The sequence below is a fragment of the Xiphophorus maculatus genome, chromosome 7 (genome assembly GCF_002775205.1).
Source record: "Xiphophorus maculatus strain JP 163 A chromosome 7, X_maculatus-5.0-male, whole genome shotgun sequence".
Lineage (NCBI taxonomy): Eukaryota > Metazoa > Chordata > Actinopteri > Cyprinodontiformes > Poeciliidae > Xiphophorus > Xiphophorus maculatus.
In genome coordinates this window covers 19,308,458-19,330,625 of record NC_036449.1, presented here as the reverse complement: position 1 = coordinate 19,330,625, position 22,168 = coordinate 19,308,458, and the positions used below count along the sequence as shown (strand labels likewise).

The 22,168-nt window shown below is 37.9% G+C and overlaps 2 protein-coding genes across 4 annotated transcripts in view; both read left to right on the top strand.

The window, feature by feature from the left end:
* Nucleotides 1-445: 445 nt before the first annotated feature.
* trpm2 (transient receptor potential cation channel subfamily M member 2) lies at nucleotides 446-19,319 on the top strand. 3 transcript variants are annotated; one of them, XM_023337584.1, is made up of 32 exons: nucleotides 446-526; nucleotides 1,783-1,856; nucleotides 2,373-2,544; nucleotides 3,500-3,680; nucleotides 3,760-3,923; nucleotides 4,006-4,186; nucleotides 4,270-4,331; nucleotides 4,411-4,611; nucleotides 5,777-5,885; nucleotides 6,919-7,040; nucleotides 8,296-8,664; nucleotides 9,316-9,453; nucleotides 9,541-9,670; nucleotides 9,742-9,887; nucleotides 10,175-10,287; nucleotides 10,468-10,684; nucleotides 11,614-11,732; nucleotides 11,833-11,965; nucleotides 12,769-12,940; nucleotides 13,060-13,240; nucleotides 13,317-13,498; nucleotides 14,009-14,141; nucleotides 14,948-14,990; nucleotides 15,115-15,199; nucleotides 15,335-15,438; nucleotides 16,305-16,369; nucleotides 16,459-16,488; nucleotides 16,580-16,666; nucleotides 16,745-16,823; nucleotides 16,901-17,002; nucleotides 18,403-18,519; nucleotides 18,604-19,319. In XM_023337584.1, the coding sequence occupies exons 1-32, from the start codon at nucleotides 464-466 to the stop codon at nucleotides 18,718-18,720; spliced, it is 4,191 nt and encodes a 1,396-aa protein (XP_023193352.1). In that variant the 5' UTR covers nucleotides 446-463; the 3' UTR covers nucleotides 18,721-19,319. The 3 variants fall into 3 exon arrangements, with proteins under 3 accessions (XP_023193352.1, XP_023193353.1, XP_023193351.1); XM_023337583.1 differs by lacking the exon at nucleotides 446-526 and having other exon boundaries at nucleotides 585-1,856; XM_023337585.1 differs by lacking the exons at nucleotides 446-526; nucleotides 14,948-14,990; nucleotides 16,305-16,369; ... (4 more) ...; nucleotides 18,403-18,519; nucleotides 18,604-19,319 and having other exon boundaries at nucleotides 580-1,856; nucleotides 15,335-15,427.
* A 1,896-nt stretch (nucleotides 19,320-21,215) lies between these two features.
* Nucleotides 21,216-22,168, top strand: part of map3k13 (mitogen-activated protein kinase kinase kinase 13) — a 39,879-nt gene continuing 38,926 nt past the window's right edge. The window contains exon 1 of the mRNA XM_023337116.1: nucleotides 21,216-21,301. The gene's annotated coding sequence lies outside the window, so the exon portion shown is untranslated. The remainder of the gene's footprint in view (nucleotides 21,302-22,168) is intronic.

Below are 22,168 nucleotides of genomic sequence, written 5' to 3'. Positions count from 1 at the left end.
CTGACAGGTTGACTGTTGTAGTATTGAGATCCCAGGCTTAATGATCCAGAGACTCAGCAACAAGCGAGGCATGACACAACCCTCACAAATTGAGCAATTTGTGTTTGGCACAGTGACTTTCATATGATTGTGGTAATTTTCCATGAAAAGGTTTCCTTACTTTCCAGTATTCTGATGTGAATATGTGTAGCAGTAAGTTGTTTCTAGTCGAAGTTGACTTTTGGGGGCAGGTGGGCATCCTGAAAGCACAAAGAAATGATTGGAGGGATTAGAGATGATGTAGATTAAATCATGCTAGAACACGTTAATGAAGCTTGTAAGATCTCTGGACACTTTATGAGAAACAGGTTCTGTTTACTTTTGCAACTCAGAAGAGATCAACTCATGTTCAGTGGTTTTGGTTAATGCAGGTACTTCCTCAGTCATGTTCAGATGACTGGGATCCAAAGTTCACTCTCAAAGTATGTTGAAATATTTTCAAACCAATAAAGGAGAAACCAACTTGGCAATGCCTTGCTTACGTGAGGTAAGTGCTCTCTTGTCAGTTATTTTCTTCTGAATCTAAGATGAGTTTCTTTGTTCTGAATCAGATCAGGCATAATAAATTTGTAGAATAACCGAGAAAAATTGCTAACATGTTTTATAAAAGCTGACAAGATACAAAAAAAGTCACCACCTGAATTTCACTGAGCAGATAAGTATGAACTTCACATTTGATTGTACCTGCATGGAGTTATTTAACTTGTTTAACCCTAGCTGATGCAGTGGCTAACTTCTCATTTCTTTAATAACCGTGCAAAATGACACATGAAATGGTCATGGAGAAGCTGCTGGTCTGTTTAAGAAGGGCCGAATCATTGGCATCGAGCATAGAAAAATATCTACGGAGGTTGCAGATTTGGACTGCCATCATTAAAAACTGGAAGGATAGTGTTTTTTTTATGTCACTGGTACTTTGTTACTGTTACTGTGACTCTTGTATGCGCGAGTGCTGTGTGTCAGGTTTGAGGTGACACACTAGCGCTGCACTTTTCATTGTTAGGGTGTGTTTTCCCACCGTCAATAAAGCTGAGTGATAAAAGACAAAAAGGAAAGCTTGTCCATTCCACACTCCTTATTAATGGCAAGTCTAAACAACAAACAGAAGTGCACTTTTAATTAACTAGTTAATTTCTTGCTCTGGATTTTATGTAGGGGAATGTCTAAACCTTCCAGAGAATCCTATGCAAAAAATGTTCCTTTCACTTCATTTATTCACTGCTTTGTGTTTTTCATAAACAACTCCAATAAAATTCATTGATGCTTGTAATTGTGATATAACTAAATTTAAGAAGGAGTACTATGAATGATTTCCAAAACACTGGGATAAATCTGAAAAAACTCAAATACCTTTATGTAATTATTACTTTTCACAATTTACACTTTGTTACATAAAATAGATAATTTTTAATGGATTTTGAAGAAATTTGATGCTTTAGTCCCTCCTGATGTCAGTAAAAGCAGCAATGCACGCAGACTGCATTGTACAGAGAGCTCAGGGTCAATTACTCAGCAGTATTTCCACCCTGCACAGCTGTGATGCAGAACAGACTGTCTGCCAGCACAGAGGCTGCAGAGACTGCTCTCCCCTGCCATGCTGTCGGCCTGGCTTCAATCTGACTTCAATCTGATCACCACCGATCCTTGTGTTATTCCACCATGAAGGGAGATGAGATTCAGTCACAGTTTTTTCTGGCAACCAAAACAGCACGTGAACATCTGTTCATCTCTCCTTCTTTCCAGCGACTTCCTTTTATCTCATGGATCAAGGCGAACATTTCAAAAAAGGAATGCTCCTTTTTTCAGAGGGATCCCAGGTAGGTTGAGTTACTACTCTTTAAACTGTGCTTGTGGTTTTGATGCAATGTTTTACTAATAATGAGAGGAAACTGATCTGACTGCAGTTAAATCTCATTTTGAGTCACTACTGTGTTTCCAATTAAAGTGCTATGAAATACCAACAACTACTTACAGAACTGTTTTGTTTTGTATTGTTACAGAAGCAACTTAAACTTTGATTTTTGTTCAAATTGTTTGATGCATTCTAAAAATGTCCAGTTGTGATAATCGTTTAATTTTACAGCTGAACATTTTAGATCTTAATTTACCTGATAGGACATCAACAGTGGCTTGATGCAAGAAAAATTAGATCAATTTATATTATTTTCCCCAATATTTCTGAAACACGGTGAGGATTGTAAAGAATACCAAGGCAGTACAATAACACCATGGTGTCCACTATGATAGTGCACTATCATAGTGCATAACCCACATGTCTAAACCTCTTCCACCAACATAGAAATGTGACATCATGTAATTTGTGTTTTTTACAGGAAAGAGCAACTATGTCGTTGTGGTTACTCTAAGACTGACCACACTGATGAAGCCATCAAGCCAGAGGACTTCACCGGGGAAACCTGGGACAAAGGAAAACATATCCACAAAGCTCCAACAGATGCTTTTGGAGACATCAGCTTTGGTGGTTTGGGGCAAAAGACAAGCAAGGTAAAATAATCCTATCTCCAACTCTAAACTCTAAAATAATCTAACACAGGGGGCTGGTGTTGTAGGCTTCATTTAAAAGAACTCTGTGTTTCAGCTGTTTTGTAGTTTTCTGGAATATTTTCTGAAGCATTTTTGTTATTTTCTCTTTTGATTTGGTCTAAACACTTTGGAGCAAACACTTTTGATTGCCTGGTGTGTGAATGTTGGTAATTTATCCCCTTAAACCTTTTCAGATTTTTTCATGATGGTACTGTAAGATTACAATACAATCATGTAATTGATTACATCAGCAGAACCAGTAAAGAAATAAAATAAATAAACCTGATTGTATTGTAAGGTTACAATACAATCGTGTATTGTAATTACATTTTTGTAATAATCTAACTTAGACCCAATCGTGAGGTGGAAGAAAAATATAGGTTAGGTGATTTTTACAATTTGTAAAAATTTTAAATGCATATCTTATAAGTGTGGTGTTCATTTGTGTTCACTTGTGATACCACCAAAAGAAATTAGATTTTAATTGCCATCCATCCTTCCATACTGACATCAACTCTTACCAGCTTTATCCTTTTCAAATAAAAACATCTCAACAAGATGATGCTGACACCACAATGTTTTACAGTGGGGCTTGAGTGTTCAGGGTAATCTGCAGTGTTATTTTTCAACTACACATTGTTTTTTGTATGTATCTTGCATATGGCTGGGATTTTAATGCATTAAGTTTGATTAATGTTTTTAAAATTTTAACACAATTAATCTTTTTTTTTACACACAGAAGTTCAAAACTGGAACTTTTGCATTCGCGTGTTTCTGTAAATCCGATGCATAACCATCTCTACATGGCTGTAGTTTGACAATTTTTTTTTGGAAAAAGTCCATGTAGAAACATTTTTGTAAGGCACTGTAAATGTATACTACACCTTCTCATGCCACTATGTATGTTTATTGCCAGTATGTACGAGTGTCGGCAGACACCGAAGCTGAGGTGCTCTACGAGTTACTGACTCAACAATGGAGACTTTTGCCTCCAAATTTGCTCATATCTGTGACTGGAGGAGCCAATAACTTCTACCTGAAGCCCCACCTGCAGAAGACTTTTCGCAGAGGGCTTATCAAAGTTGCACAGACTACAGGTGAGACAGACAGAAAACTGGAGATAGGTGTGATGAATGTCAGACAAAAACACACTCAGTGATAATTCATCCTCCGTAGGTGCATGGATCCTCACTGGCGGTACCCACTCTGGTGTGATGATGCATGTGGGACAGGCTGTGAGGGAGTACGCCCTGAGTAACACCATACAGGGGCAAGTAGTGGCTATTGGAGTGGCAACATGGGGAGTAATTCACAACAGGGATAAATTGGTACATGAAGAAGTAAGAAGAACACACTCTTCACATTATGCTTATGCATGGATTTGTGTGTTTCCTTCATAGTTTGCATTTTGTTTGTCTGCAGGGTTGCTTCCCAGCTAATTATGTGATTGACACACAAGGTCAGGGTGCTCTGGCCTGTCTTGATAACAATCATTCCCACTTCCTGCTGGTTGATGATGGAACCAATGGACGCTATCTTGTGGAGACTGAGCTGCGTGCAAAACTAGAGAAACACATCTCATGCAGAAATCTTGGAAACAAAGGTTAAAAGAAGATTAGTTCTCATTATTAAAATAAAAAAATGTATTTGACTATAAATAAGTGTTTTATTTATTTTGCCATCCAGTGAGTTCTATGACCATCCCAGTGGTTTGTGTGGCATTGGATGGAGGACCGGGCACACTCGATGTGAGTCAGCATTTTCCTGAATCTTCTTTCCATCTTTGATATTCCAGTAATCTGACCTTTCATTTGCATCTCCTCTCAGACCCTCTATAAAGCCATGCTCAGTGGCACACCATGCATAATCCTGGAGGGCTCTGGGAGAATAGCAGATGTTATTGCTCAGGTGTTTGGAAAACCGGTCAGCCAGATCACCATCACCCTCATCCGACAGCAGATGATGGAGTCTTTTGGTCAAGAGTATGAAAAGTTTGAAGAACATGAGATTATAGAGTTTACAAAAAAGGTTTGTGTACTGATGATGCTCCAATCCATAGTAGTACACTGAGACTGCTATATCAAAAACTTGATGTTTTGATATAGATCATATGGGCAAGTTTCCTGGGATGGCCACAGAAGGGCTTTTGGGGAATATGGCACTGTTGGGTTTGAGAGCAGACTCAAACCACTTCTAGGCCTAAAAAATGGCCAAGGCAGCAAAACAATGCCCACAAAAAGTGTAAGAACCATACAGGATCCCAAAGTTGCAGAGCTCTGAATCCTTTTTTTTTATATCTACTTCTTCAAAAACAAACTTTTTTTACATTTTCACAGAAAGAGATCATTTCAACTTTTCTCAACCACCAGCAACAAAGAGAGAGCGTTTCCCCCTATATGTTGCATATTTTCTATAAATTTGTTGTTGAGAGTGTCATCTTGTCTGCCATCACTTGTTGGGTCAGCAGCATCAGAACCAGGCACCTTACAAGGCTCAACAACCTGATAAAAAAGGCTGGTACTGTTCTACGGGTGACTTAGGGTGCAAAGAAGAATTTTATATGAAATCAAGAAAATTATGGACATCCACCGCTATGCTCCTTATGTCACTGTCATTGAAAAACAGTGTGTCTTCAGTAAGGCGTCTTCAGATTTGTTGTAACACAGACAACTATAGGAAATATTTCCTGCCCACAGCCATCGCCATCTACAATCACTATTTAATTAAATGAATTACAATAACATTATTTTTCCTTTGGGATCAATAAAGTAGTTTGAATTGAATTGAATTGAATTGAATTGAATTGAATTGAACTGAATTGAATTGAATTGAATTGAATTGAATTGAATTGAATTGAATTGAATTGAATTTAACTGGAATGTGCCTTTATTTAGCTCAAATAGTGTTAATAAACCTCTCAGAAGCTCATTAAGGCATCATATCACAAGCTTTACAAAATTGTTCAAAGGCATGGTAAACTTAATATATTTAAACTTCCAAATTTGAAGAAAATACTAGCAAATAGAAATAATTTTGCTAGTTCTACCTGACTTAAAACTGGAGACATATAATCTGATGTGCTTCAGTAAATCTTCTCTTAAGTCACGTTTCAATATTTGTCTTCTTTAGTAGGCTGAAGTAAACCTCCTCAAACAGCACTCTGGGTCTAGTCATGTGTTTGCTCTGTTTCCAGATTCAGGACATCATCGGGATGTCTCATTTGCTGACAATATTCAAAGCAAGCGAGGACGATCAGGGGGGAGTGGATTTGGATGTGGCCATCCTAAAAGCTCTTCTCAAAGGTAAGGTAACAACAACGCCTTGCAAAAGACTTTTATTTTAAAATCCTACAACACTTTTCCTTTTTCTGGCTTTCTACAATTCAAATCAAAGCATATTCCTGTATTAGAATGGCCCAGTCAAAGTCCACCTAAATCCAATTTGGAATCTGTGACAAGACTCAGAAATTAATGTTCTATCATGTGAGAACATGATAGAACCATTTATTTGATAGAAACAAAAATAAGCAGAAAAAATATTTTATCTCATTTTATAACTTTGCAGTTCTTTGTGTTGTCCTGTAACATAAAATCATATTAATCTTAATATACTGTTGTATCTTGTTATAATGTGGACGAAGTGTGTGAATTTTCGGAGTACTTTGGAAGATACCGTGTAAATGTCTGAATGGACTGAGTGCAGTCCAGAACCTCAACACAGCGATGAGCTTGAAGGGGAGAAGACTTGCTGCAATACACTTCTCACAGAGAGGATTATGTTACTTCTCAGAATACGCAGTCACAAGTCAAAAGTATGAAATGTGAAGTGATTGAAGACCAGGAAGGATCTTTCTGGCATTAGTGAACATTGATTATGTGGAAAGATATATGCCAATGTGTTTAGAAACATGCAATGCTTCCTCCTGGGCCTCACCAACATCCCTTCAGTGCAAGGTTAATGCATATTGTGTAGAAGACGCTCCATGCACTAAAACAGTGTGAGTCCACACCACTGAACATTCCATTAATGCTCGTATTATGATGATTCATCTAACTGTCTGAAATGCTTTCCCTCAAGTTTCCATCATTTAGTTTTCTTCTGTGTTGGCATGTCATCAGGAAACAATCCATCTTACTCAGCTAGTTTTGGATGTCTGCTATCTCCTCGTCTAACACAAAGTTTAGTCTATGTGTTTTCCAATCTTTTCAACCAAACTACTTCTCTGCTTCTTAAACAGTTTGTTATGGGGTTATTTGCCTTAAATAAAAGTGAATAATTGTGTGTGCAATAGATATTCTGACAACATTTACCTGTCAGTGAGTATTCTACCTTCAGCTTCAAAGACTGATGAATCACGAGGAGGTGAGTCCTGGAAGAGGCAGCTGGAGCTGGCTATCACCTGGAATCGAGTGGACTTAGCTAAGACTGAGATTTTCACTGAGCAAAGCATGTGGAAGGTGGGTTTGATTCAGACCACTGTGCCGGTTGGTAAAAAGGATTTAGATTTGAACTTTATTTAAAATTATTCCACCAATAAATTTTTAAGGTACTGTTTCTAATTTTAGAAAAGCAGGTCAATATGGAGTCAGAACAAACAGATCAGCAGCGATGCGGCTTTCAACACTATAGATTGTAAAATATGTATTAAACTTTTTTGTTTTAATTTAGGATTCAAGTAGTAGCACATACCTCATTAATGCAATTACATAATTAAAAGTCAGGTTTGTTGGAGATCCCATGTGGTGCACCACAAGTATTGTAGAGAAAATGGTTAATTTATGATGTTTCTTTGAGCATTCTGAGGGACCAGACTCAAACAAGGAGAAGAAAAGTGTTCAAAGTAGAAAAATTTAATTAATTCAATTTCATTCTTCCAAAAATAGTGAACAAAACATAAAGATTTAATGCAAGAATAAGTCAAAGGATAAATAACAAATTTGGGCCCAATTTAACTGAGGTCAACTGAACTCTTAACTGAACACAAACAAAACTGACCTGCAAACAAAAAACAAAAGGCTGTTTAAATAGGAGTGGCGTAACCTAAATTTACCACATGAGGGAAGCACAATATAACAAAAGAACAAATAAATTCAAAATTAACTAAAGCATCCTATGAAACAAATAAAGCAAAACTAACTTTAACTTAGCACAAACAATAACAGGTGAATAAGTGACAAAATAAACTAATTAAAATCAACTTGAAACAGCAAAGTCTCCCCCCTTTAGTCTTTCAGGAAAACAAATGGCTTCTTCCAGGTTTCTTCCTCCAGCTGACTTGTAATTGCAGCACCTCAAACAAAAGAACAAGTGTAAGTAAACCATTCAGACAGACATTAACTAAAGTGTGCACCCATTAGAAAATATAGGTCTAAATGAAATAACTAACTTAAACAGACTATAAGCTATAACTAATATAAAAACAAAATAAATACTAACACGATGTGGTGATGGTAGGAGCATCCACCACAAGCATAAATTGAAAAACCATTTGAAACTCTGCAGTTAAATTCCTACATAAAATTAAATTCCAGTCTAAAGTGAGGTGTACATCTGATTTTTCTTAATATATATATATATAACAGATAATGGTGCAATGAATGGTTCTTCAATTTATACTGTATATTTCAGACATGTTGGGTTTTAAAATTGTCTCTTTTATGACATATGACTGTTTTTCACCAACGTAAGAAAGTTCTTCCTTTCTTTCTTTAGTCCAACGACCTCCATTGGGCCATGACTTTAGCCCTGGTTGGCAACAAGCCTGAGTTTGTGAGTCTTCTCCTGGAGAATGGTTTGTGTCTGAGGGACTTCCTGAAGGATGACAACACCCTTTGTGAGCTCTACAAACAGCTCCCCAACTGCTTCTTCTTGGACAAGTTGGCCAAGAGGGTGAACCTTGCCAGCAGCAGCAGAAGTCAGGCACTGGGCCAAAGGGCTCATGTTCTGGCAGGAGCAAAGATCTCACTGACTCATGTCTCTGATGAAGTGCGCCACCTGCTGGGAAAATTCACACAGCACATCTATCCTTCATCTGCCAAGACATACCATCTTGACATGTCCACAGAGGACATCTCATCATCTGTGAGTATATTTAATTCTGAACTTTATTCAGTTTGATATTAGTTTTTCAAGCACCTCTGCTGTAAATACCTTGAAATCACATGCATTTGTCTAATACTTTGTTGATCCACCTTTGGCAGCAATTACAACCTGAAGTCCTTTGAATATGATTCCACAAGCAGTTTCGCCCATTCTTCTAGAGATCTTAGCCATCTGTTTTATGTCGTTTTCCTGCTGTCAAATTGACCCTTGCCCCAGTTTGAGGTCAAAATGCTCTTGAGCAGGTTTCTATCCTGAATGTTTCTTGAGGTTGCTGCATTCATCTTTTCCTCTGTCTTGAAAAATCTGCCAGTTCCTGTTGCTGCAAAGCATTCCCACAGCATGATGGTGTCACCACCATGCTTTACTGTAGGGATGGTACTGGCCTGGTCATGAGCCGTGCCTTGTCTCCTTCAAACACGACCCCTGGCATTTGCCTCTTGTTCATGGGATGTGATTGGATTAATTCCTGTTCAAAATATCTTTAACAGATTTATTTGTTTAGTATTTAATGAAAATAAATTTTATTTCTAAGACTTCCATTAATTCACTGACTCCTCCATGTCTGGCAGCTTAATGGAGACTACACCTGACCAGTTAACCCAAAATCCCAATTACTGACATTTTTTCCAGGTATCTAAAGATCAGACAATGATGCAGGACCTGTTGAGGCAGAACAGAGCTGAAGCTCAGAGGGATCCAGGCAGTGACCTTTTCCTTTGGACAATTATCCAGAACAACAAGGAGCTGTCTGAAATTGCCTGGGATCAGGTGATTAAAAATTCCCGTACATGTGAAATGAAAGTGTCTTCAAAGTGGTTTATGTTTGTAACTCTGTATTTCTCTGTGTGCACGCAGTGTGGAGACTGCATGTCTGGTGCTCTGGCTGCCAGCAAGATCCTGAAGAAAATGGCAGAGGAGTCAATTGATGCAGACGAGCCTCAAGAAATGCTGGAGCTCGCAAAGCACTATGAAAATCATGCGATTGGTATGGGACAGAGGTAAAGAGAACATTTACAGACTGAGGTGGAATTTATTGACCTGCATTTGTGTCCTTAGGTGTGTTCAACGAGTGCTACAATAGTGACAAGGAACGTGCCCAGAAGCTGCTGGTTCGAATCTCATGCTTTTGGGGCAAGACAACGTGTCTGAGGCTGGCACTTGAGGCCAATGATAAAAACTTTGTGGCTCTGTCAGGTGTTCAGGTGAAGCAGATTTTTATTTATATCGTAAAAGTTAATACATGTAGTACATTAAACTGTGCGGTCAGATCACAGTCCAAATTTGAACCTTCTTTTACATGGTACTGCATATTAAAGTTAAGTAATTCAACATCTTGAATACAGACCAAAATATTTTTGTTCAAAAGTCTTGCTAACACTCATTTCTGTTTTCTCCAGTCTTAAAGATCACTATAAGCAATTCAAAGACAGTCTGTTTTCTTGTACCTGAGTAATTCATCAAAAATCTTGATAAGAAGCTTGTGCTTTAGGATCTTCTTACTCAGATCTGGTGTGGTGAGCTTTCAGTTGAAAATCCTGTTTGGAGGGTGCTGGTCTGTATGGTCTTCTTCCCTCTGATCTACACAAGATTTGTGGTTTTCAGGTGAGTTATTAATGGGAGTAGTTTTATAAATGAAAACCTCATAAGTTGTAAAGCCTCACATTTCCAAAGTTATTTTCCATGATCTTATCTGTTCCTTTTTAGACGTGATGAACTCACCCAGAGAGAAATTGAGTTATGTTGATAATAAATTTTTGCACACAAATCTGTTTCTGCCCACAGGAAGCAGAATGTGGAGCCGCCTCTGGGCTGCTGGTCCAGACTGGTTGGACTGTACAGCGCTCCTCAAGTCAAGTTTTATGGAAACATCATCTCATACTTTGCCTTCCTGTTCCTCTTTGCTGTGGTCCTGATGGTCGACTTCCAGAGTACACCATCCATAGTAGAGCTGGTGCTCTACTTCTGGTTGTTCTCTCTGGTGTGTGAAGAGATCAGACAGGTGAGATGATGCAAAAGTAACGGACATTCACTGATGTTCTTTTGGTCAACCCAAAGCCCATAAAAGAAGGTGGAAACGTAGATTGACGGGTAAATTGAGAGCTCCACCTTTCAGCAGAGCTCTCTCTTCACCACGACAGAGTGCATCACTGTAAACACAGCACCAATCTGCCTATCAATCTCCCTGCCCTGTTTTTTCTAATGTCATGATCAAAACCCCCAGATACTCCTTCTCCTGAGGCAGGACCTCTTTCCCTACCCAAAGAAGGCACTCTACTGTTTTCTGGTTCATGACCATGGTCTTGGATTTGGAGGCACTGATCCTCATCCCGGCCTCTTCACATTTAGCTGTAGACATCTCCAGTGAAAGCTGTAGATCACAACTTGATGAAGCTAATACAACATATCATCTGCAAAAAGCAGAAACCTGATCCTAAGGCCACCAAATTCGATCCCCTCAACACTTTGGCTGCATCTCGAAATTCTGTCCATAAAGGTTATAAACAGAATTGGTGATAAAGGGCAACTTTGGCGGAGCCCTACTCTGACAAGCTCTGACACCAGTTGTAACCTAATGGCTACAATGGCTCGTTTTGACTCTTGCGTCAAATATACAGTACAGACCAAACTTTTGGTCTGAACTGAGTACAGACCAAAAGTTTGGACACACCTTCTCATTGAATTCAATGAGAAAGTGTGTCCACACTTTTGGTCTATACTGTATATATATATATATATATATATATATATATATATATACTCAATGCCGCATATTGCGGCATTGAGTCATAGGCTTTCTATGACTCAATGCAGCAGCTGGTTCATTTGGCCTGCCAGTTGCTCATGGAGGCCAAATATAATCTTATTCAGAATAAATATATACTGATAGACAATAACATCCTGAGTTTAAATCTATGTTTTCTGTTTCAGCTGTTTTATGATCCTGATGGTTTTGGATTTCGTAAGAAAGCCAAGAGATACATTCATGAGATGTGGAACATATTGGATGTCATCTCCATCGTGCTGTTCTGTCTGGGTCTTGCATTCAGGTATCTTCTCTATCTCTCAGACGGACATGGAAAGTCTTTCAAGATACTTAATAATCTGTGACTCACCAACTTTTCATTTTATTTTATTTTTTTACCTCAGGCTGACAACTGAGTTGTTTTACGCAGGTAAAATCCTCCTGTGCATCGACTTTGTGGTCTTCTGCCTCCGTCTTATGGCAATTTTCACCATCAGTCGAATACTGGGACCTAAAATCATCATAGTCAGGAAAATGGTGAGGAGTTTGCATGAATTTTAAATGATTAACCTGATAACAGTACAGTACTGATCTTCCTGACACTTGTGCACCTCTAGTCCTTAAAATAGTCTTTGAAGACAAAATTTTGACAGCAGGGTGCACAGTCCTGAAAAATAGAACTTTTTGCTGTCTATGAAGGCTATGAACAGAATTGGTTCATAATCTTGTTCATAACAAGATTATTAACATTATCTTGTTAATAATGGGCTACAGCTGTAGATATACTGTATGTTCTTAGATTAGTAAAAATGCCCCAAAAATAAACTGTAATTTAAGCCATTGTGGATTTGGAACCTCAAAACACTGTCCTGAGGCGTATGCAACAAAATTTCGTTCTGTATACACCCTGTGCATGCAAAATGACAATAAAGTCAGTCTAAGTCTAAGTCTATTTTAAATGAGGGCTGCACAGTGGCACAGTTGGCAGCACTATTGCAGCAAGAAGGTCCTGGGTTCAAATCCTGGCCTGGCACCCCTTGCAACTGTGTAAAGATAATAGATAGATGGAATTCAAATGAGAAATGTAAATGCATCACATCTCAGTGTTAAGTACAAAACTATTCTCTCTTTACTACTAAAAAATTATCACCTGCTGTTTACTTTAGCTAGTTTCATTCAAATCGTTCATGATGTTGTTGATGCAGAGTGTATCTATGTCTGACAAATTAATTTCACTTAAGTCCTATTGTTTCTTTTTCTGAGTATAAATTGGATTATTAACAAGTCTGTAATGGCAGCTAATCTTTTTGTCCTCTAACTGATGTAATTTTATGCTGCAGATGATGGACATGTTCTTCTTCATGTTTCTCCTGAGCATCTGGGTTGTGGCGTACGGTGTGGCCAAACAAGGCATCCTCATCCATAATGACAATCGACTGGACTGGATCATCCGCGGGGCTATTTACGAGCCGTACCTCATTATATTTGGAAGTTTCCCTGAAAATATTGACAGTGAGTGGAGAAGTGTTCTGTGTAGTTCCATTATGTCTAAAAAAATACAATATGAGGCAATAAAAGACATGTTTTCTTGTTGATACAGCGTTTTCTAGTTTGTGTTTTGTCTCCTGCAGATGCTGCATTTGATATAAATTCATGCAGCATGAATGGTACGGATCCCCTGAAGCCCAAATGTCCTGTGCTGAATGAAAACCAAATGCCGGTCTTCCCTGAGTGGCTCACCATCATCATGCTCTGTGTTTATTTGCTCTTTGCCAACATATTGCTCCTTAACCTCCTCATAGCCATCTTTAAGTGAGTCCTTAGCACCACATCTTTGTTCAAATTTGGTTTCCAACATAATGAATCTGTTAATCTTTCACCTGCACAGCTACACATTTGAGGAGGTGCATGACAACACGGATAGTATCTGGAAGTTTCAAAGATACGAGCTGATCAAAGAATACTATAGCCGCCCAGCTGCCCCACCTCCTTTCATCATCTTCAGTCATCTCTATCTCTTCATCAGAAAAATGGTGCTGTTCAAGGCTCCGATCTCATCTACTGAGTTCAGTAAGGCCATAATCCCTGACTTTTAGATGTGTGATAATTTACAAGAGGTATCCTCAGGGCCACTGCTTTCAAATATCATCTCCCTCTCCTGTGTTGTAGATGATTATCCATATTTAGTTCCAAGAATACATCCTTTCTCATAATCATTTGTAGTTATTTCTATTTTACTAAACGTAAACCAATCAGAGATTTGCATTGTCAATTTTTGCAAAGGTTTGACTTGCCAATTCCTCATTCAATTAGATTAATACGTTCCTGTCATTTGCATTTTCAAACAAACATAAAGAAAATTATTACTTACAACCAATCATGCATCAACGTCTGTTGTTTGAGTGTGCAGCACAGTGCTGTCTGTTTATATCGTATATATTCTAATGGTATTTAAATTACACCAATGCAGACAGTGACATGAAGTGTGTTTTTATGGAGGTCTGTGGAACCTTAAGGCTAAGACCAAACAGAAGAAAAGGTGACGGTGATACAAATCACACCACACTTTTTTTTTTCCAGAGAAGCAGCTTCCTCAGACAGAAGAAGAGGAGCTATTGTCCTGGGAAGCTTTGATGAAGGACAGACACCTGCTGTCTGCACGGCAGGAGCAGAGCCAGAGCATGGAGAGACGCATTCTGGATACATCTCAAAAGTAAAATATCTCTAAATACCTCTGTGTAAGCTTTTGAATGAAAGCCATGCAGAATCTTTACTGAAATTGGGGATTTTATATTGCAAATGGTTATGTTTAAGTTTCTCTTTTTTGAATAATTTGTGACTCATTTTAGGATCTTGTGGCTCAGACTTTTAAAATCATCTTCATTGAGTTAAGCTCACATTAAAGCTTAAACCCAATATTATTGAGCATCCATCCATCCATCTATCCATCCATCCATCCATCCATCCATCCCTCCATCATTTTACACACTTATCCTTAGTGGGGTTGCAACCTAGTGAGGTCATACCCTTCCCATCCATCACTGAGCATCACAGGGACAACCATGCACATAAACACACTTAAGGAGAATTTAGAAAGACCAATCAATCTTACAATCATGTTTTTGGACTGTGGGAGAAAGCCAGAGTACCCGGAGAGAACCCACGCACACACAGGGAGAACACCCCAACCCCATGCAGAAAGACCCCAGACTGGGATTTGAACCCAGAACCTTCTTGCTGCAAGGCAACAGTACTACTAGTGCTGCCCTCAATATTTTTGTATATTTGATCATTCAAACTCAGTTGTCAAGAAATTAGCATTCAACTCATAATTTTTGTTTTATCTATGTGGATAATATGTTTTGTTATATAAATTGTAAGTAAATGAAATTTTTTTAATGTAATTTACCGGTACTTACAATGATGTAAAAATTGTGAAAATTGATTTTTTATTATTGTTATTATTAATCAGCTAATCTAAATCTCAGTCACTCATGTTACTTTTGCTTGTTTCTTGAGGGTTACCACCTTAACTGAACGGATGGAGAGACTAGAAGAACAGGTTATGAACTGATTTAGTGACTCATTTAATCTATATCACCATATAAATTATATTTGATTTCCACCCTTCTTCTTCATCACTGCCTGTGCAGCTTGTTAATTTACTGGTTACTTTGTGTCTTTAGGTCACCCAGTCAAACAAATCACTGCAGTGGATTGTTGACAGTCTGAAATCTCAGGGTTTTTCTGCAAAAGAAACTCAACCACAGGGTACAAACCATTAAACCCTCCTCAGTCACACTGTTACATTCACCCCAACCTTTCTGTTCATACAGAGTTATATAATTGTTTTACTTGTTTACTGTTTTTCTTGTCAACTTTTTCCTGCAACTTCAACTATACCAGATGAATCCTCCAACTCTTTGAGGACACCAGAAAAAGAAGATGGCTTCCACGAGAAGTCCCATCAGCTTCAATACCCGGACAGCTTCCCTGTTCCAGAGGAAAAAGTACCATTCAAGATACTTCACAAACAATGCTTTGCAAAAGTTTACCCTTGAACATTTCCACATTTTGTTAAGTTACAAAGTGGTACATAATTTTCAAGAAGAAGGAAAATTATTCCCGATTTTCAGAATTTTTTGTCAAAGAAGAGCTGAAAAGTTGAAATGCATTGGTATTGCATTAAGCGCAGTGTTTGTCATTTTTATTTGTGGAGAACCAAATTACAGGCAGGAGTATTTAATGATAATAAAAAGAGGTGAGTGGGATTGAAGGAATGAATATTGCCAAATAAGACTAGTGAATGGTGCCACAGTTTACTGAGAAATTGCTCTGTCCCCAGGGAGGAGTGGACAGAGCAGCGTGTTCTGTGTGGTGAGGAGGAGGCAGTGGAGCATTGGAGGGTGGACAGGTTAGGTTGGTTAAAACGAGGAAGTGAGAAGATGTGTGGTTAGTTATCATAGATGTATTCTGCGAGGTTCTTGTATAAGGAGGCTTTAATGGCCAATCCAGAGAACTATACATCAAGTAACTAGAGAGGAAACCGCATGGGCTGACACTCAGGTGCAGAATGACTGACCACTGGCTCCTCTTTAGCTCCTGGTGATGAGCAGATTAGGAACAGGCATGCAGGTGAATGTAGATGCACAACACACTTTTATTATTAAATGTTAGGAACATATAACTACTTGTGGGTTTATTGAACATAACTGAATAAAATGCATTGCTTTTTGTTGTAATTAACAAAATGTGGAACGTTTCAAAGGTTTCCAAGGTGCCATAAAGGAAGAGCTATTCATTTTCTAAATCACAGTACAGAAAATGTGTTCAGGATTTATGGATTTGGATGTTTGTTTGTTGTTCTTTTTGGCAGGTCAGTCTCAGCTCATTCATGTCGACCTATGGGAGTTCTGAAGGTGGAAATGACCATGCAGGCAGGTATGTTATGAGACTACCCTCTACTGACCCAACCTCTTTGACCTGCTTTGCATAAACCTTTTTATATGTAATTTTCCCTTTAATCACAGATCTGGACCAGAAGGCTTAGATAATTACAGGTAGGTTAAAACATAAAGAATAACTGATGTTCAGTAACCTAAGGTTACTGCACATCATCTTGATGTCTCTTATGGATCCTGCCATCATTAGAAACCCAGGAGGGAGGACAGGCATCAAGGGAAGAGGCGCACTCAGCCGTCTTGGTCCAAATTTGAACCTGGATCTCGTGGTTACACGGTAGGTCATCTGATATCCTGGCATGGGTTTCAAATGTTTGTCTCTCAGATCTAAAGAACTTGAAATTGGATTTTTCAGGTGGCGAGACAGTGCGAGGTCTGTGCTGGAGTTCTTGGCTGTTTTGAACCAGAACCTTAGATCTTTAGCTTTGCCTGGGGTGAGTAGTTATTGGTTCACTGTTTGTTTTGTTTTAGGTTTTAGTGAGATACATTTGTTGTTCTTCTGTACCTTCAGGGTCCTGTTGACTCTGTGGATCACCTGCCTGGAAATCTAAAGGGAATTCTGGGAGATAAGCTGTTTGAAGCCCTAGATGCAAAAGTGTCAGAGGGAACGAAGGTCAGTTTGGCGTTTAAATATTTTAGCTTCAGTTTCATTCAGAAATATTACTTTTTATGAATGGAATTGTGATGTGCTTTCTACATTTAATGTAATGTTTTTATATAATCTATTGTTTCATAAATGGTTATTTTTTGGAATAGCATTATCATATCTCATATTTTAGCACCAGACATCAAGCAGAAACACACTGAGTTACTATTTCTGTAGCTACCAATGACAAACACTCTCTTTAAAGTATAAGAACTTACTGACAAAAAAGTGTTTGCAGTTTATAGTTCCATGCAAAAAATATCGATACCCTTTAAAAAGTTTTCACAATTAGTCACAGCTACAAACCTCAGTGTTTCTATTTACTGTTTTATGTATTTTACGTATAAAAAGGATCATTGTAAAGTGGATGTTTGTCAATATGTTAGAATCACGGATTTGTATTTTGCATAATTTTTCTTCAAGAAAATATTAAAAATTCAAAGAACCCTTTTGCCCTGAGTCCCACTAATAAAATTTGCATAGAGCTGCAAAAATTGCATAAGCTTTTAAAAAATGACAGTTTATATTTTTGAGAAATAAATAATATAGGAGATTGTTGTCATTTTTTAAAGAACCATAATTTCATTTCTACGTTCAGCTTGTAAAAAAAAAACATAACCTGTTATATAAATTACATAATTGATTTTCCAAAAACTTATTAGGAACCAACTGCTTGTTGCAGATCAATAATCTTGGGAAAACTAACTTGTTTGCTTGTGATCTCTGTAAAATTATCTGTTGTTTATTTGCTTATATCTTGCTATTTTAGTTTATTATTTGTGTGTGTTTATCTATGCTCCTTGTTTTGCTTTTGCTTGTTTTCTCAGATTCATATTTCATTTCTGTTTATTGTTTTAGTTTAGTCTCAAATTCAGTTTTTTGATCTTTCTGTTTATCTTTCATGTTTGTTTTGCTTTGGCTGTCAGTTTTTGCGCTCTCTATCTTCTCATCTCACCATTGCCTGCTCTCAGCTGTTTCCACTTCTCCCTGAATGACTCTGGTTCCCCTGTCATTTCGGCTCCTTCTTCAGAATGTATGTTGGCTATTCTCATTGTTTTTCACTAGTTCCTCCGGTTATGCTGCCTGTTTCCTGGTCCTCACTCCATGTTTGTCCAGCAGTCTATTGTGTCTAAGTTCTCTTTTGTTCACTTCTTCATTAAAAGCCATTTTCGTCAGCAGGTTTTTTGTGTGTGGGTCCTCGATTCTACGCTGAGCATGACAAAACCAGTCGGTTCCTGGCTGTAACAAGACTTTTATGAATCCATGTTCCTTCATCCTTTATTTTGAGTTTTGTTTGTGAATAATGTTTATTTGCTGCGTAGAGTAATGATGAAGTTTTTCTTGATCTACTCTGGATTGTGTTTCAGGTGTCTGAGGGCTATGTGGACGACTGCAGGAACACAGACAATGCCTGGGTGGAAACAACTGTCTTAAACATTCACCTGGACGGAACAAGCCAAGTGATGGTGGACATTAACAACATGGTGGGAAGGATTTTACTTTTCTTTTTCATAAAATACATACAGTTTGATAGGTTTAGGTGATACTTGACCTGTTGTCATCCACAGGTTATAAGCGGTGACAGCTGCCTCCAGTGGCAGGAGGTGAGCAGCAGAATCAAACTCAGCCCAAACCAAAGATGCTCGCTGCAGCAGGTGGCGGAGCTGCACAACAGGAAGTTCTGATAATTCTGGCCCTGTTTGACATTGTTATATTCATATTGCATTAAGACAACTTAACTTGAAGCCTGGCACATAGAAGACAATCCATGAATCACCTTGTGCCTTTCAGTGCTGCCTTTGTTGTGATTCATTTAAAGAAAATATGCAGCAAATCCTTACCTGAAATTCTGTTCTTTCTCTTCACTACAGTTAATATTGCTAACACTTCCTATCATTCCCAAACAAGTTCATGTTGTTATGATACAACTAAAAGTTCATTATGTGAATTTAGTTTAGTTGTTGTTCTACAAATGTTTCTAGAAACAGCACTCTATATATCTATTGTGCTTGATGTGATACACCTTTGACCATAAAAGTTAATGAAAACATCAATATTCAATGGAATAGTATGGTTGAGTGAATACTGCAGTCCATACAATGTCTGATAGACAAAGTATATCACAGTAATAATTTGTCTATGTAGCAAATACCATTACAATATTTATGGATGGGTTTTATAACAATGTATTGGACTACTATCGATTCATCTATTTGAATAAACTTCAAATCTTCATCATATATATACCTTTTATTTCAAGAATCCAATAAAATGACTGAAAGGCTCTTTTTTTCTTGCTGTTTTACTTATGAACATCTCGTTACTTATTAGTTGTGTGTGATTTTAGTGTGTTCAGCATGCAGGAACAACTCTGAGGACTCATTATTTCAGGTCAGTGAATTTTCAGCTCCTGCTCTGCTGCTGCTTGGTTTCGGAGCAGCTTCCGCCGCTTCTGATTGGTTGAGGGGGAGGTGGCCAGACACATGCTGTAGTATCGGTTTCACGCCCTCCTCATAATCTGTACCGCTGTTTTCATCAAATACCGGTCCTTTTTTTTAACTTATGTGTTCAGTTTAAAAACAGACATATTAGTATTGTATGAAAGCTGCACAAGCAACAGCCAGTGACTTTAATTTACTGAGTTTAAATCATGTTTTTGTGTTATTGTAACGTTAATGTAATGTTATCTATAGTTTGTACATAGACATAATAACAAATACGATTGGTAGATGTTAGCGTTGTTATGATTTTGTGTCATAAATATTGTTTGTCCGACAAGTGCAGACAAGCTATTTTTAAACACAACGGCAGAGATAAGAAAAGAAGAAGACGTCACACTCCACTTTTATTTTGTGACATTCAAAACACAGTTTTGCTCATAATACAGCCACTTTGATCCCTATTGACATTCTGTGATAATTTAGTTTACAGAAAACAAAAGATAGCTAGATTTGGAACCACAAACAAAACCTTAATTTGAGATCTAAACCCCTGTTGTTGACAACATAAGGTACTTAAGAAATGACAGAGCGTGGCTAATAAGAAAATTTAAAATGAACAGCGTAACAGTTTTTTATAGAACGTTTTTCTTTACAAATAAAACATGAGCAGGTTAGTATGCATTTATATTTACCTGCCTTTATTTTGATTGTAAACCAAATAAGTAAATTAAAGTATTAAATAAATAGTAAATAAAATATTAGTATGAATATAAATCCAGATGTTCTGTGATGTCTTACAGGGTTGTTTGAGAAGATTAATGAACAAAATGCATCAAATAGATCAAGAAACACAGCAAATAGGCTAGGAATAATATTGTGAAGAAGTTTAAAGCAGAGCATTGAGCATCTCATGGAGCACGGTTCAATATTTTAACTTTTAATCAAAAGAGCTACAAACCTACCAGTACATGGCGCTCATAAACTGGCCTAGCAGAAAACATTAAAAAGTAGTCAAGAGCTCCATCTAAACTCTAGAAGATTCAGAGATCCACAGCTTAGATAATGTAAGCTATGGATTTCTATTGTGCACTCCACAATTCTTTTCTATTAGAAAGATAGATGAAAGCAATCTATGAAAATATAAACAAGCCATTTCAGAATACAACAAAAGTGTGGAAGGTGGGGGTCTGATCAAATGGAAGAAAAAAAAATTTTTTTCAACAAAATAGAAAATGCTATGTGTGAAGAAAAACAAGCCATTCATGTCTCTGTGGGCATGGTAGTGGCATTGTAATACTGTTAGGTTGTTTTTGTCCAGCAGGGTTCCTGGGAAGCTAGTCATAATTAATGGGAAGACAGCAGTAATAAACACAAGGGAAAACTATCAGAGGATACAAAGGACGTCAGACAGGGGAGGTTCACACTCTAGCAAGGCAATGACCCCAAACGACTACAATGGAATAATTTAGATCAAAAAGTTCAGTTCATTTTTGTTTTTAATTTTAGGGTATATGTATTATTTTCTCTCTGTGTCACATTCATTTACTTATTTGTGCTGGTTTAGTAAATATTTCCATGAATTCCATTGGATGTAACTTGACAGCAAAACTTAAAGAGGTGTAATGAATAGTTTCGCGAAGCATTGCAGTGACAGATTTTCTTCTCCGTTGTCTGTCCAGAATAGACGATCTTTGCCGAGCTGTTTACAGGTGACAGTGTCCGGAAGTGACGCAGCACGCTCTCATGAGACGGTACCATTCTAGTAGCTGGATAGATGGACGGAGGGTCAGCGGCGGACCGACGTCTCATTCAGAGCAGAGAAACGGTAACTATCGTTTATATTAATGTCGCTGTTTACCGGGAATTTGAGCCTCAGTGAAAAGCTACAGACCTGCGTGGTGTTTCGAGGTGTTGGTGGAAACATCTCGGTTCGGTGCTGGGATGGAACTGAAGCTGCTGACCGAGGCAGATGTCAGAGCTGCACTTTAACTGGCTTTAGCACGACGACCAGTACCGATAATAGAACTGTTCATACGTCTTTATCGATGGACTCCGAATCTGAAAGCTTCATGTATTCTAGATGTATCGCAGCAGTAACCCACACCTGCATGTTTTCATTTATTTCAGCCCTGACAGGTGGGGAGTGAAGCAGGTCCTGGGTTTGAAAGCAGGAGTTAAAGGTTAAGACTCTTATTCTCTCTTCATTATGTAACCCAGTGAGCAGTTTTGATCTGCTCACAGACCCTTTAGTTGTTTTAGCTATTTTAACTAGAAGAAGGAGTAAATTACAGTTCTGCTGTGGGAGAGGAGGGAAAATTATAGTGTCCAGGAGAGAGATGTTTGTTTTGCTGTCCACAGATTGGACTTTTGTTGAGCATTTTTGACTACGTGGCTGGGACAGGTTGGTTTTTACTGTAAACCAACAGTTTGTTTTCATTTTGCACTTCTGGCTGAAGTGAGCTCAAACCAGTCCAAATTCCGTGCAAATGTAGTGTTTTTATTTGGTAGGAAAACTAGCTTTGACAATTAAAAACTTATATCCCATAAATTTTTAGTCTGCTATATGATTTAGTTAAATTTGAAGAACAGTTATTTATGTTCGAAAAATATTTCTATTGAAACAATTTTAAAAGACTATGGTGGTCCAGATCCAAATGTTGTGGACAATTTTTCAACTGCAGCTTTTGCAAAC